The sequence below is a fragment of the Spermophilus citellus genome (assembly GCF_964194105.1).
Source record: "Spermophilus citellus genome assembly, chromosome: 16".
Taxonomy (NCBI): domain Eukaryota; kingdom Metazoa; phylum Chordata; class Mammalia; order Rodentia; family Sciuridae; genus Spermophilus; species Spermophilus citellus.
Window position 1 is genome coordinate 79777130 of NC_138196.1, and position 16988 is coordinate 79794117.

Here is a 16988-nt window from a genome sequence, read left to right on the forward strand (position 1 = left end):
TTACCCTATGTACATGTATGAAAACACAAATGGTGTGACTGTACTTTGTGTTCAATCAGAGACATGAAAAATTGTGCTCTATTTGTATAATATGAATTGAACTGCATTCTGTTGTTATACGTAACTAGTTAGAATAAAATGAAAAAAATCAAAAAAAGAAAAATAATCCAGAATAAATTCTTTATTAAAATATATAAATTAGCTCTGGAATAATTTTAGATTTACAGCAAAGATAGCAGAGCTCCTGGGGCTGGGGTTGTGGCTCAGCGGTAGAGCACTCGTCTAGCATGTGTGAGGCCTTGGGTTCGATCCTCAGCACCACATAAAAATAAACAAACAAAATAAAGGTATTGTGTACAACTAGAAAATAAATATAAAAATATTTAAAAAAAAAGATAGCAGAGTTCCTGAGTCCCCAGTGTCAACATCTTATAAAGTGGTGGCACATTCATCAAACTAAGGAATTAATATTAATATGTGACAACTTACTAATAAACAATAACAAACTCCAGACTTTATTTGAATTTCACCAGTTTTTCAACTCGCATCTTTTTTCTGTTCCAGGATACAGTCCAAGATACCATACTGCATTTAGCTGCAATCAATTCTGAGGCGAAAGTCATCTTTTTCTGAGACATGGCTGTTTTGTACATGCACTATTTCATTAAGAGCAGCACTGCTAACTATCTGGAGGGGATCTTAAGTCTGGAGACACTGGATGCTTCGGGCAATCTTTTAAAGCTTTTTCCTAGTCAGATATGACTTTTAAACATACAGATATGCCTGAATAAAGGAAATGTGGCAAAAGTTACAACTAACAAATCAAAGGGAGTGTTGAGCAGGTCTGATACTTTTAAAAACTGGCAAGCATATATACGATAAATGTTTGTTAGACCCCACTCTAAGAATGCAAGGGAAAGTAGTCTGAAAGTGATGGTTCAGGACTTCAGCGCTTGGATTTTGTTATTAACTTCATACAGAGTCCCTAATTTTTCCTACTATTAGTTTTCTTTAACCTTGATTTGAAAAAGATCACTTTATTTTTAATTTTTTCGGGAAACAGACAAAAATACAGAAGGAATGTAATTTTTGAGAGGCACCTTATGAGAGATTAACAATGGAAGAGTATTTGTGGCCAGTTCTGCTAACAGCTTCCCTACCTGTCATGCCTATCATCATGTAGGCACAACAGGGACACCTACACCCCTTCTCAGAGAGAAGCTGAAAGAGCCAATCAATTTGCTTCTTCTGGGGCTATCTGCTGGAGTTCAAAAGATCTGTACTTACTGCGTTATCAGAAAAACCAAGAATAAATGATGCTTCCAGATCACCTCTAACTGGGAGTCTGAGAGACCCTCCTCTTCCTGACAGCCAGACCCCAGGTACCGCAAATTTGATTATTCAATAAAAGCTCAGTGAGGTCTTTGGGAACCATTCCCTCTCATTTCCACCCCTTGTAAAAACAAATCAACCAAGGAAGCAACTGTGCCCTTGTCTTGGAGCTGGGGCTGACACTAGGACAGCAAGGAGCTGGGCTTCTAAAGTGCCAAGTGGGCTGAAGAGGTCAGAGCAGAACTCCCCGAGACAGGGAACCACAAAGTTTAGGAGCCAGAGTGGTTGGGAGCAGACTTAGGCAAGCAGCTGGGTCTGTGGCTGTTGCCCAGAGTAACTCTCACAGGAACAGAAAGGTGAGGAAGCACAGCCCTCAGAATGGGCAGTGGTGGTCCTGGCTTGGGGCAAGGCCTCTGCTGCCTCCACAGCAATCACCTGCTAAATTAATCCTAGTATGGAGCTTGCATCTGTCCATATAAGTAACTGGGAACCTTATTCTGGGAAGAGCGCTTTGTAGCTGGGTTGTATAAAAGAGAACAACAAAGTGAAGTAGGAACAAATACAAACCAAGTGTGTGGTAAACTTGTTTCAGAAGAGGACAGTGGTTCTCAACCTCTGGGTCCTGGCAGAGCTTCTCAAAATCCCAGTGTCTTGCTGCCCTAAAACCAATTAAATTGGCTTAGACTGATTCCAGCTTCCTATAGGATTCTAAAATGTGGCCCAGGTTGAGAAATACTGGTTTTCAGATGTGGAGGGAAAGGAACTGGAGGCTCCCAGGGAACTTTCAGAGTTGAGCTGGGAGAGTGGCTCACCCTGGATAAAAGGCTTATACAAGGAAACTATTTTTCTCAATTCTTCTTCTTTTTTTTTTTTTTTTTGGAGGATAAAAGCATGTTTGTGTGAATCACACCAAGGGAAGAATATCTGTGCCAACTTTTTGTTCTCTCCTTTCACTCTTTTCCAAAATCCTCATTACCTACCCCTTAAAAGCTGGACCTATTTAGAGTTCCATCTTTTAGCCACTGCTCTCTGAACCAACTCCTCTCCCCAGGCAGTCCCATTCATTCTTATGGCTTCAACAAACCCATGATCAAGGACATCCCAACCTGTAACTACAGCCTGGCTTCTTGGATCCCTGGACTGGTAATACTTCACATTTATATATGTACCACAAATGCCTCAAGGGGCAAGACCAAACTAACCATCCTTGCTTTATGAACCTATTCTTCCTTTCTGTCCGACCCGTTTAGAAAATGTGGTATATATACACAATGGAATATTACTCCACAATAAAACAGAACAAAATCATGGCATTTACAGGTAAATGGATGGAGCTGGAGAATATAATGCTAAGTGAAGTTAGCTAATCCCCCCAAACCAAATACCAAGTGTTTTCTCTGATATAAGGAGGCTGATTCATAGTGGGGTTGGGAGGGGGAGCATGGGAAGATTAGACAAACTCTATATAGGGCAAAGGGGAGGGAGAGGGAGAGGAAAAGGGGTTTAAAAAAAAAGATGGTGGAGTGAGATGGGTATCACTATCCTAAGTATATGTATGAAGAAGACACGAATGGTGTGAATATACTTTGTATATAAGCAGAGATTGTGCTCCATATATGTAATATGAATTGTAATGCATTCTGCTGTCATATATATAACAAATTAGAATGAAAAATTAAAAAAAATAGAATCTATAGATCAAAATTTCCTGGGATCAAACCTCATTCCTCCACTTAGTATCAATGTTTCTAATAAAGAAAGTTATTTGGAAAAAACCCTATTATTATTAATTATTATTATTTAATAAATACTACTAGCGCATGTAATTAGTTGACTACTTTGGGGAAAAAAATAAACTTCATGTTCCTCTCATATTAAACAAATTCAAGATAAAATAGTTAAGGGGGGAGCAAAAAAGAAGAAAATAAATCTTAATAAAACTGAAAGAAAGTATGTTCAGCCATGTGACATCAATAGGGGAAAGAATTTTAAAAATATAACACCAAAAGAAGACAGAGCAAAAGAGTCTAAAACTAAAAAAGAAAATTCTGTCAAAAAACCCAAAAAACAATCCAAAGGCCTAAATGCACTATGACACCCTGGATGAATCCTGAAGCAAAGAGGTTATTAGTGGAAAATCTGATGCAATCAGAACAAAGATGGGAGTCTAATTAATGATGTGCTAATGTGTATGACCTTGTGAGCCACTGACAATACAAGAAACTGAGTGAAAGGCATATGGGAACTCTGCATTATTTTTATACTCTTCTTTAAGTCTAAAATTATTCCAAAGTACTGACTTTAAAAAAAACAGGGAAAAAAATCAGGTAAAATTAAAAATGAAGTGTCAAAATGGGAAAAAAAGAATTATAAAAAAAAGTTAATATCTTTGGTATATACATAAAGAGTTCAAACATATAAGTGAAGTAAAAAACCTCTAAGAAGTAATGGGGGGAAAAAAGGGGAATAATTTACATAGAAAACTTTCTGGAAAGCAATTTAGATTCAGATAATGAACATTAAAAAATATTTATATCCTTTGTTCCAGTAATTCCACTTTTAGTCATTTACCTCAAACAAACCAGATGTCCTCACATACACACAGAATATTAATTGAACATTACTAAAAGCAAAGAAACAAGAAAAGCCCTTGCATTCAATAAAAAAAGTAAATTATACATTCACAAATGACATAAAAATTATATCATACTTCAGTCATGTAAAAATTGTGTTCTTGCGGGGAATCGTAGCACACACCTGTAATCCCAGCAGCTCAGGAGGCTGAGGTAGAAGGATGGCAAGTTCAAAGACAGCCTCAGCAACTTAGTGAGACCCTGTCTCAAATAATTTTTTTTTTTTTTTAAAGGAGAGGGGGCTAGGGACAGCTATGGCTCAGTGGTTAAGTGCCCCTGGGTTCAGAACATTACTGGTTTAGGAAAAAAAAAGTCTTCTAATATTTTATAATGCTTTGATTTAATTGATTTTTAAAAAAAACAGGAGTCACAATTAGATATCCAGCATGATCTCTATGAAGAAATATGTAACACATCAGAATATTAACAGTGATAAATTATTTCTGGATAGCAATAATATGGGTTAATTTTTTTTTTGTTTTCTGTACCTTTCATTTTTTTTCCTATAGTAAACATGTATTACACATATAAGAAACTAACAAATATCTAAAAAAAAAAAAAAAAAAAAAAAAAAACCAGAAACAGAAAAACATCCTACAGTATTCTTATCTTGGCAAGTCCTGACCTTAATCCAGTAAAATATTCCAATAACATGAACCACATGTGTTGGGCAAAGGCTGGACTTGAAGCCCCACAACCAGTGAAGATACCATCTACAGGGTTCCACAGGGCTGGCCCAGGAGTGTTTTAGTGATATCCTTACTAAGGATACAGATGAAGAAATTCTTAACATGCTTGTTAAATTGTGAGTGACACTCAGGGCAGATTACTAATTATTCAAGATTACTTCCTCTGTAGAGGGTACCCTATGCACAAAGGATAAAATTCAGTGAGTGCCAACAAGCAGCAATAGATGTGTGAACAAAGATGGGCGGTGTGCACATGGACAGAGAAGGCAGAGTTTAGATACAGAAGACAGACTATGAAAAAAGAATGGACTTTAAAACACAGGGGTGGGAGGAAAAATCACGTACAAATTCCTTTTTTAATGAGAAGCTTAAAAAGCCTTGTTCATTTGGTTACTCCACTTAAAAAAGGATTAAACATATTCTACATTATGTATCTTCTCATGGCTCCTGAACTTTTGGAAATGATGTTCTGTAAAATTAAATTAAATCTATTTTCCTCTTCCTCTTTTTTTTTTTTTGGTCCATGGGAGTTAAGGTCCAAACATGTGTCTAAATAGTCTTAAAAAGGCTCAATGATTTCATATTGTTGAATAATTTAACCTACCTGAGGATATGATCAAATAATTTTCTGCTGTAGTAAAACATGGTTTTGTCACATGTGTTATTGAAATAAAAAAAAATTTGTTTTTTTATCAGATTTGGTAACATGAGCTTGGGCTTGAAATTTTAAAAAAAAGATTTAGAATGGAACTTCACTTTGTAGCAGACAGGGAAACACGCAGAAGTAGAAAATGTTTTTGCTATTGACTTTTTTTTCTTTTGGGTGATGTTAGCTTTACCACTGATGACATCCCAGTCATTTTTTTTTTTTTCAGTTTGAGATAGGGTCTTGCTAAATTGCCCAGGCTGGCCTTGACCTTGGGATCACAGGCATGTGCCCCAACACCTGGGTGGTACTGTCTTTGAAGTAGAGGCTTAATCCTCTTGCATCCTTCCCTCTTTGGTAATTATTCTTCTAAACTCCAGCAGTGTAACAGATTTAACTTTCAGTAATACAATGTTCTCATCACAGACACAAACAACAAAATGAAAATTTCATAGCAATGTGAGAAAAAATAACATTATTATCACCCTTACTGCTTGAATGTACTGAATCAAATAGAACTCAGAATGCTGACATACCACTCGGCAAAAATCTGGGAAAATTCAAGTGAACTGTTCGCCACCGGGGAGATGAAGTAGAAGGGGATGTTGGAGAGGCCGGCTGAGTCAATGTACTGATACAGGCATTCCAGGAGGTCGTAGATCACTCCAGAAGGGTAGCAGGGGACCAACACATTTCCTCCATTTCGAACTGTGAGAGCTAGAAAAGTTGACGCCAGAGGGTGAAAACATTACCAAAAGGATGTGTTTTAAAGTTAGAATCTAACTTAGAAAAATAATTTGCATTTGTTTTCCTACTTCTGTGACTATAACTCACTCATATGTATAGTAAGTCTGCTTCTTATGAAGAACAGCACCCAAGTGGGGGAATCTAGAGGCTAAGAGCAGATTTTTCCATTACTGTCTAATAAAGTCCATGAGAATAAAGTACACAATCAAGGATTTGGGATTTAAAAGTTCCAAGGTAGCTGCACTGCAGGACAGAACCTTCAAGTTCCTTCTTTTTTTAGATCCTGCCTAAAACATTTGCTAGATTAGTCTCTGGTAGGTCTCTGACCACAGTCGAATGACCTATAAGGAAACAGGCCAAGTTTTTGTTTTACTCAGTGGGGTTTTCTTTCATTAATGTCTGTAAGAAAAATTCCTCACATTTTAAATTACCAAATAAGAAACTGCAATGTATGAGTTATAATTATATTCAAGTACGATTAGTTGAAAAACACAAAGTGCATACTTGAGTTTGTTTTTCTCATTAGTTTTCAAAACAAATTGATATGATTTTGAGGTGTAGAACCTCATGGTTTTGCTATGCTACCCAGGCTGGCCTTGAACTGATCACTATTGTCCTTCCTTGGGCCTCTTGAGCAGTTGGGATTACAGGTGTGCTCCACCATGCCTAGCTTCAGAACCTGAAGTCCTGATGCCACGTGTCCTCCTCTGTTCCCACTCTGATGTACAGTTTACTTGGATGCTGTGATGTGAGAAGTGGGGACCTGCTACTAGAGTTCAACATGATGGGGGGAAAAGTCAATATCAGAGCTGTGCATGGTGGCACACACTGTAATCCCAGTAGCTGGGGAGGCTGAGACAAGAGGATAGTGAGTTCAAAGCCATCCTCAGCAATTTAACAAGGCACTAAGCAACTCAGTGAGACTACAAAATGGGGCTGGGGTGCTGGGGTTGTGGCTCAGTGGTAGAGCGCTCGCCTAGCATGTGTGAAGCCCTGGGTTCGATCCTCAGCACCACATAAAAATAAATAAACAAAATAAAGGTATTGTGTACAACTAAAAATGGGGTTGGGGCTATGGCTCAGTGGTTTAGTGTCCCTGAGTTCAATCCCTAGTACCAAAAAGAAAAAAAGAAAAAAAAAAAAAAGAAGAAAGAAAGAAATCAATCTCAGTCATCATGGCTCAAAAGCAATGGCTCTAGTCCTACGTTTGCTCCAAGCTCTAGGACCACAGGTTAGCCACCACAACCTTGCTGGGCCTCAGTTTTCTCATGAGTTATGAGAGGAATGAATGAGATCAGTGACTTTCAGGTATTAGTCTGTGAAAAATTACCAAGGGAACATGCTGAACATGCAACTTCCTTCTGGGTCCTCCTCTCCCCAGGGATACCAATTTACTAGATCTGTGGTAGGGCCTCCAATTGGCATTTTTAATAAGTGATGCCACTGATTTTTGAGGCAGGTGGTTAAACAGACCCACTTTGAGAGACAGTGGATTGGATATGTTTCCTTACCCAATCTAAATTGCTTTGAGTCTATGATTATAGATTATAAACAAATACACAAACCCAAGACTGTTTTTGAGATCACTTCAATAATTTTGCAAAGTACAATAAGTTACATCTGGTTTAATATGAGCAAAGAACAAAAGCAGACTATGATTATTAACATGGCTGGGTAAAAATTTCAAAGAACAGTGCTTTCCATGTAAACAGAGAACATAACCATCTCTTTTTCCTTCAGCAAAGGTAATATCACTTAAAATTGCTAGGGGTAAATGGTTTAAGCGCGTCAACTCTTCTTGATAACTGTTGACAAAATGTTGTGTCTCCTCCATCCAAGTGTATATGGTAGCCCTAATCTCCAATATGATCGAAGTATGAAGCATGGAGTTTGGGAAGTAATCAGATTTAGATGAGGTTATGAGGGTGGAGCCCCATGATAAAATATCTGTCCCCTTGTAAGAAGAGGAAGGAAGATCAGAATTTCCCCTCTTCTCCATGTGGAGAACACAGCAAGAAGGTGGTCATCTGTGAGTGGGAAGAGGGCTTTCACCACAACAGCAAAGCTAGCACATGGATCTCAGATTTCCCAGACTCAATCAAGAACTGTGAGAAAGTAATATATACTACTGAAGCCATCTATTCTATCATACTTTGTTACATTAGCCTGAATTGTCAGTAACCAACCTACTTTTCTAAAACAAAGGTAGGATTCCTACATTTTGTTGATAATTACATACAAAGACAAATCAATTTCTTCCAGGTAGAAAACACCCCGTAAGCCTCTTAATTTAGCCTCCCCCCACAAAACCCCCAAATATTAATGGGAAAATGACACTTGTTCATTATATAACTGTTGTGAATTCAAAGTGTAATGGTCTTTTCTGTGCTATAATTTGCAAAGCAAAGATGTTATTCTTTATTTCTTTGACACCTGCAATCCTGTAAACACTCCCCTACCAAATCCCACCAAAAAGCAAGGGGATTAAATAAAAATCTGTGAGAAAACATTGAATATTTGTTCTATAAAGTGCTAATGACTCTAATTTACTGTTTTAACAACCACTGTTAACCTTACCTTCATATTTAAGCTAAGTTAGAACTGCTCCTGTTGACAGCAGTACACTCTGAAGGATGGGCAAGAAAGATGGAAGCAAGCAGAAGGGGGAGCCCTTAAAAGAGATACCAGAGTGTGTGACTAGGAAAGAAAGGGGCAAAGAATACTACAAAGCAAGCTACCAAAAAACAACGGCATATCACCCAGTGCCAAATCTGAGAGTCCTCCATACCCAGGTTGCTGCAGAACTCTCCCACCATGCCATCGGGGTTTGCAGTGGGGATCTGGGTAAGTCCTGTCAAAACCAGCACATCACTGTTTTTGAGGGAAGCTTGGTCCATGGGCTGAAAAACAACCGAGAACTATGCTTAGTAATTTTAAAAGGAATATTATCTACAAATAACAGAGGAAAAGACCATATGACATTGGTCTTTCTCTGTTCAACTCATCATCAAATACTTGTATTATCTATAATGAAAAGGCTGTCACGGAATAGCAGTCACTTAGGGAGATGGGGACCGACAGGAAGAGGTATGGGGACATTATGGAGTGATGAGCAAGTTCTCCATCTTGACTGGAGTAGTGATCACACCAAAATTTAGAGAATTGTACGTTGAAGATCATTATTTCACTATATGTACGTTTACCTCAATTAATTCATCTTGTATTTCTATTATGCTTTATTATTTTCAAAATGCCATCTACATGTAACTTCAGTGGTTCTCAAACTTCAGTGTACATCACACTCATCCAAGGGTTTGTCAAGCATGGATTGCTGCTCAAACTTCAGTGTGCATCACACTCATCCAAGGGTTTGTCAAGCATGGATTGCTGGGCCCACCCCTAGACTTTCTGATTCAGTTGGAGCCTGGGAATCTACATTTCTAACAAGTCCCCAGGAGATGCTCCTGCTGCTGACTTGGTAATCACGCTTTGGAAACTAATGAATTATATAATTTGATTTTCAAAAAGAACTCTGTGAAGTACAGGAAGTAAGCCTACACTAAGGAAATATGGAGTGGGGACTTGAGGAGGCGAGGTACTTTACCTTAAGTTCTATTGGCAGAGGAGCCAGGGAGAATGCTGGATTAGAGAGAAACCTAAGTCTACTCCCAATTTCATGAGTAGCCCTGTGACTTCCACCAGTATCCAAGCTTGGTTTCCTATGTAATACGACTATGTTTTGACCCACCTCCCTTAGCTAACACACTTGATCTTCTCATAAACTGTGAAGCCCTATGGCACATGACAATGTGATTCTTATGATGTTGTGATTTATTTTCACCCTGTACAATCTGAATTTGATTATTTTCAGACCATTTAAAAAATACTATCTTTTCTAAATAAATCAGGATTCCAACTGGAAACAAAACCCAAAAACACAGATTGAGATGTTGGCGAATTCATAAACGTTTTCATCTTGTAACACATTTTTTCCTTACTTCTACTGAAAATCTTCACAGGAATAGAAGAAAAAAACCTACAACACAGTTTATGAAAAAGTCTTATTCTTCCTCTGTCTATGCCACCTAATACATTTTCCAATAAGGAAATAACATTCCAAATAGTGCAGGAAAGTCCCATCATCCGGATTGTTATTGAGTATATATGCCTTTTGGGGTATTTTCCTTTAGCATTTTATATAAGCACAGATAACCTGGGCTTTATTATTTTATTTTGGAAGTGGGGATTGAGCCCATAAATAACATGTTATAAGCTACTTCGTAACATTAAAAAATATTTATTTAATATGTAATCAGAAAAAATCCTATGGTGAAGATGACCATGTGAATATCTTCTATTTCCCCTTTGCCCAGATATATACTAATGCAGCTTTTCTTCTGCTTGGGCAGAACTGATCTATTTGTACTTCTCCAACAAATACATACGATTCTGCTATTTTCACAGAAGGAAGGAAGGGGAAGTAAAATATAATGATTTTTAACAGCAGATATGTAATACAGCCTGGGATTGTTTCCTATATGTACCAGAAGGAATCTGGAACAGGGACAAAAGGGACTAAGTATCATATTGGATAGCATAATTAGCTTAAAATGGCAATAGTTTTATATAGCCCTTGTTAGAAGAAGCCAATAATGACATCCAGGGCTGATGGGAAATCTCAAAGGGCCCTGAGATGGCATATACAATTCTGTGTTTGCCTATATACATTTTCCCATAGATTTATAATTGAGTTGTCAGGTGGAGCCATGACCCCAAAAAGTTTAAGAATGAATTATCCTGGATTGGGGCTGTGGCTAAGGGGTAGAGTGCTTGCTTAGGCATTGGCATAAAAAACCCTAAGCCCAAGAATGCTTGGCCACCATGTTGGTCCTCCAATGATTCACTTTTATTGTACATTTTGCATTAGCAATGAGAAAAAGGCCCTAGGCCTTAGAAGTTTATAATCTAGTTGAAAACACGTATAATAATAAATTCTTTTTTTCCCCAAAAGTCATACAAAATATAAAGCAAATTTAAGAGTTTACACTGAGTATATAACTGCCAAAAATGTAGACTAGAGGCTGTACCAGGTTGGGTGAGGTCAGTAATACATGTCTTTTTGGCAGATGAAGTCTGGGTTCTGGTTTTATCGTCTTTAGCTATGGAACTTAAGACTCAATTTAAGATAGTCCAGGTCACTCACTGTGTCTACAGCATCTCTGTGACACCCTTTCCTTCCCTCTCCTACGATGTCCCTCATACATGCACTCCCAGGGCATCCAATGCTTTCTCTCTAACTACACTGAATTCTAATTGCCTATGTCCCTACAGACTATAAAGCTTTTGTAGCCCTGCTGCCTTGTAAAATGCCATAGCACATACTAAATAAAGTTGCCGAAAATGAATGCATGAAAAGAACATAGTCTGATGGGAAAGAGAAATGTGAGAGTGTCTATATGGGAAGTGGTACAGTAGATGTCAGGAATAGAAGAATAAACCATCCTCTGTGGGAGAGTATGGGAGCACACAGAGAGCAAGATATCTGTGGATACCACATGAATTCACTTGGCTTGAAGGGTGAGTCTGTTTTGGGGGTGAAAAAAGGTATCAGTAAAAACAAAGTATAACTGATAAAAGGCCAAAAAGATTAGAATCATGCAGACCCACAGAACAGGCAATAAGAAATCAATGGTTTGAAGCAAGGAATGGCATTTTGGTAATAATTACAGAAGACAATGAAGGCAGTGGGTGAGAACAAATAGGGGAGACATTTTAAAGAGCCTTGTGGACACTTAAGACATAAAAAAAAAAAAAGTTAAGGAGATGAACAAGCAGATCTATGAACTATCATGAAAAATAACCAACAGATATTTAGGAACAGTTTGGGAAATGTAGAAAGCAAGACATTAAGATGACTTCAAAATCTGAAATTAGACGTGTAATCTAAGGGAATCATGTTAGATGCAATGATTTATATACTAAAGAGGCAAGTAAGTCCAATGTTGGCAGGTTGCAAACTTTCTGGGGAGAGCTAAAAGATAAAACAGTGGAGTGTGATGTACTTGGAATCTGCTGGGTACTTCAGTCAAAGAGCTAATAAGATGTCAATTTTTTTAAAAAGAGTGAGCAAAGAATAGCTGGCTGAGGACTAAGGCTGAAGATGCCACAAGGTACAGGGAAAGAGGGACACAGAAGAGAGAAGGACATAATGGAGAAAGGAACTTCCTTCTCTGAAATGAGTAGGTTGGGAAAGATAGCTTAATAGTACTTTGACCAACAATATGGCAAAAGATCAAGTAGAATAATAAGAGAACAATAACAAAATTGTTGCTCCAGAAGCCAAGACTACAAAGAATTTCAACAAGAGACTGACAATGTCTAATGCAACCGTGAGATGCTGTGAAGAGAGAAAAGTAAAAGAAGGGCCAGAAGTTGATCACTGCATAAGTACAGAAGGTGAATTCACTGAGAATGTGAAACCAGACACAGGAGGTAAAACAGGAAAGTCAGGGTACACAGGATGAATTGATCGGTGAGAAATCTTATCACAGTGAAGAGGTAGAAACAACAGTACTTAGGCAAGGAAGCAGAGTAACCTGCAGGCCCTTTTCCATATTAATAGTTCTAGGATTTGCTTAAAGGCAGAAAGGAGGTAATGAGTGAAAAAGCTAAAGACCTGTAGTTCTTGGATGAGAGAAAGAAAGAAATACATCTGAGATCATGAAGCACAACACCATATTTAGCCTTCCAAGATCCACTCAAAACCCATCCCTCCAGGAGGTCCCTCAATTTCCTAGCTGGAAGGGATGCACCATATAATAATCAGTGGCTTTATACTCTTTCAGGACTATTCATTTATACCCTGGAGAAAACTCTGGTATGTATACATTTTCTACCCCTATTGTAACTTCTGTAAATGTGCTATCTCTTTGTCCTTGTTCCCTTATAGCCTAGCACACTCCACTGCTCAAAGGATGGGTTTATTTTTTATTTGTTCTTTTGACATATTATACATACATGGAGTACAACTTCCCATTCTTGTGGCTGTATATGATGTGTAGTAAAACTGGTCATGTACTCATATATGAACATAAGAAAGTTATGTCCAGTTCTTTCTACAGTTTTTCCTATTCATGTCCCTCTCCCTTCCCTTCATTTCCTTTTGTCTAATCCAATGAACTTCTATTCCCTCCTCACTGTGTGTTAGCATCTGTGTATCAGAGAGGACATTCAGCCTTTGGTTTTTCGGGATTGGCTTATTTCACTTAGCATGAAAGCCTCCAGTTCTATCCATTTTCAGCAAACGCCATAATTTCATTCTTCTTTATGGTTGAGTAATATTCCATTGTGTACATACCACATTTCTTCATCCATTCGTCTGTAGAAGGGCACCTAGCTTAGCTATTGTGAATTGAGTTTCTATAAATATTGATGTGGCCTTGCCACTACAGTATGCTGATTTTAAGCACTTTGAGCATATGCCAAGGAGTAGGATGAATGAATCAAATGGTGGTTCCATTCCAAGTTTTCTGAGGAATCAAAGGAGGGGTTTAGGAATCAGCCCTGACTAAATGAGGAAATTAATAACAGTAAATATACAAATGTATGTAAGTAGTATACACATTTTTTTGAGAGAAGGAAACTATGCACAGAGGCAGAGCATAGCCAGAAAAACAAGACAGCAAGTGTGAAATGATGTGGGCAAACTGTAGCAAGCTGTCTAGACTCTTCCTCCTCACTTCAAGGACCTGCTTAATGAGCTCAACTTTTCAACTGACATGGGCTGTTTATAGCTTGGCTTCCCTGCTGCTTCCTGCCTCCCAGACTTTTTGGAGCTTCCAAATCAAAGTACTGCACAGGGGCTGGGATGTGGCTCAATCGGTAGCGCGCTCGCCTTGCATGCGTGCAGCCCGGGTTTGATCCTCAGCACCACATACAAACAAAGATGTTGTGTCCGCCGAAAACTAAAATAAATAAATAAATACTTAAAAAAAAAAAAAAAAAAAAGTACTGCACAAACAACCAAACATCCAGGGAAATCCAGGAATAAGGAAAAACATAGAAAATGAAACAGAACAAAACCAATCTGCCCAGTGATTGCCTTAGTTCTAAAAACCTGATTCAAAGAATCCAACTGTAAGAGTTTCTTTACATTTAAGGGAAGAGTCCCCATTTATTTGCTAACTAACCAAATATCTCTATGCCCAGGTATATGTAGCTTTTGCTGAAATATGCTATGGATTTTCACATCTAAAACTCAAGTCCTATCCCTGTGGTCAGGCAGAACAGCCAAGAAGCTATGAAATAATACAGTATTGAATTGCTTTCTCAAACTATCATAACATAACATTTAATATTCAAATACAGGTTCACAAGCCACAAGCAAATTCATTAATCTGATTTCCAAAGCCAGGAAGGCTTTGGCTCTAATAATCAAAACTGCCAATGCATCTATAGGATCTTTCCAACAAGCACTGCTTGTTTTGTGCTATTAGTGTTATAGTTTTAAAATGGTGCCCTGTACACTCTTTCTGGGGAGACTGAACAAAAGCTTACAGTAGATGTTTTTCAGAAAACACGTGATTTAAATGTCTCACAGTGAGAATAATTAAATACTTTATGGTCTACTCACATGATGGAATATTATGCAGACATCAAACATCATGTGGTAGATACTTGATGACCTAAGAAAAATTTCACTGCGTAGGCAGAACAGAAAAAGCAGGCTGCAAAAAGTTACCTCTTAATATTCCAACTAATATAGTTTTTACTCTAAGATTTTTATATTTTTCCAAAATTACTACAATAAATACAAAAGCTCCATTATGGCTTCTGACAAAACTGTGAATGAACACAAGCTGCTGGCTCTCTCCCAGGAGGTAATCCAGGAGGACAGAAGGAACAGCAAGTGATGGATCTGAGAAATAAGAGCAGAACTGGGATAAATTCCCAGGGAAACGGAGGTTCCTGGAGTGGGACACTGGCAGGCAGTAGCCCCTATCATGGTAAGCAGAGCTTGGGTGAGATTTTTGTCTTTTCTTTCCCTCTCCATACCATCGGTGGTAATTCACAGCCCGTTGCAACACACTGAAGGAAAAAAGAAATAATCTAGAAAATGACTTAAGAATTCTAAAAGTGAAAATTCTAAAAGCCTGTCCTACTGTCCTACATTAAGGAATGCAAGTCTGAATGGTTTCAAAGTCCTTGACTGACAAGGAACACAAGTAGAAAATGAATATATATATATATATATATATATATATATATATATATATATATATATATATATATATTTATTTATTTATTTTGCATTTGCAAGGTCTTTTGCCTTCAGTTATATAGCCACCCAATTTTACTTCAATTATACAGTCATCATTTAAGTGTGATGAAAAAGGAAAAATGTTCTTAATAATTCAAAGCCTCACAGGTTGACTATATTAATAGCCTCTTGGTAAATATTTCCCAAGCATTCCTGAAAGAAGAAAAATAACCCAGAATTAAAATACTAGATAGTATCAACCTGGTGGCCAGGGGATAAGACAAGGGACAGAGAACAAAGATGGGAGACACATGAGGAAGCTGTGGATTTGGGGGAAAGATACAAAAATCAATAAGATATAGGGAAAATAAATGAAGAAACACTTGGAAGAATAAAAATAAAATATGTACCCACACTTGCAAAAGAAAACTTATCCTTCTAAAGCTAGGCAAAAAAGGACTGGAAAAAAGAATGAACTAAAAACCCTGAGCCAGGTGCATGATGCACACCAGCCTGTAGTGCCAGCTACTTGGTAAGCTGAGGCAGGAGCATAGCTTGAGATCAGTAGGTTCAAGGCCAGTATGGGCAACACGGTAAGCCCATCTCAAAAGAAAAACCAAATAACAATAAAAATAATATAATAAGACCAAAATAAGCTGAATACAATAATAATTATAAAAACATACACAGGTTCAATCAAGTCTCTAAATTAAAAAAAAAAAGTCTCTTACTAGTTTTCTAAAAGGGATCCACTAAACAGGGATACAGAAAGATACAGAAAGAATGAAAATAAAGGGATGAAAAGAAAAAAAGGGATGGAAAAAAATAGTAGGCACATAAGGAAGGTGAAAAGTCCGTTGGCCTTTAATGTAGTGTGATAGAGAAAAAAAGAGAAAGCCTCAAAACATCCTGAAAAAAAGGAATAAATGACCCATAAAATGTAATGATCATGAGCATATAGCTTCCCAAGTATATAGCTTAAGTATATGAAAAGCAATAGTTGATGAAACTGCAGGGAGAAATATGGTAAGTCAACAAATAACATATCCTTTTCAGAACAAGAGACCTAAATAACACAGAAAGCGCAAATTAATACATATGGAATCATTTTACCCTACAATGAATACATATTCTTTTCTAATCTATGTAGAATGTTCACAAAAATAATTTGTGTTTCAAAGGAAGCTTATTCAAATTCAGTACAAAACTATACATTTATCATAATGCAAAAAAATTAGAATCCTGAAAATGACACAAAAAATGAGATGGTATCTCATCCAAAAGAAATGGAGTCAGCATACAAAAAAGATATATGCATTCCCAAGTTTATTGCAGCACTCTTCATAATAGCTAAGGTTATGGACCCATCCTAGATGCCCACCAACAGATGAATGAACAAAGAAAGCATGGTATAACATACATAAAATAGATTATGCTCAGCCATAACGAAAAATAAAATTCTGTCATTTGCAGCAAAATGGATGGAACTAGAGCACATTATGTCGAGTGAAATAAGCCAGACACAGAAAGACAGGCATTACACATTCTCTCTCATATTGGAAACTAAAAAAAGGTTGGCTTTAAAGTAGAACAATGATAATTAGAGACTGGGAAAGGTTAGGGGAGACAGTGGTGAAAGAAGGGTGGTCAGAAACAATCAGTGCATGCTATTTGCATGTATG

At 37.5% G+C, this 16988-nt stretch overlaps 1 protein-coding gene across 2 annotated transcripts in view; it reads right to left on the bottom strand.

Annotated features, from left to right (window-relative positions):
* The window catches only part of INTS9 (integrator complex subunit 9), a 97934-nt gene that overhangs the window by 26484 nt on the left and 54462 nt on the right, over window positions 1-16988 (bottom strand). For both annotated transcript variants that reach the window (XM_081269238.1, XM_081269237.1), the window contains 2 exons: window positions 8836-8947; window positions 5837-6017 (listed from right to left, as the gene is read on the bottom strand). In XM_081269238.1, the coding sequence (XP_081125364.1) occupies window positions 5837-6017; window positions 8836-8947 (293 nt within the window). The remainder of the gene's footprint in view (window positions 1-5836; window positions 6018-8835; window positions 8948-16988) is intronic.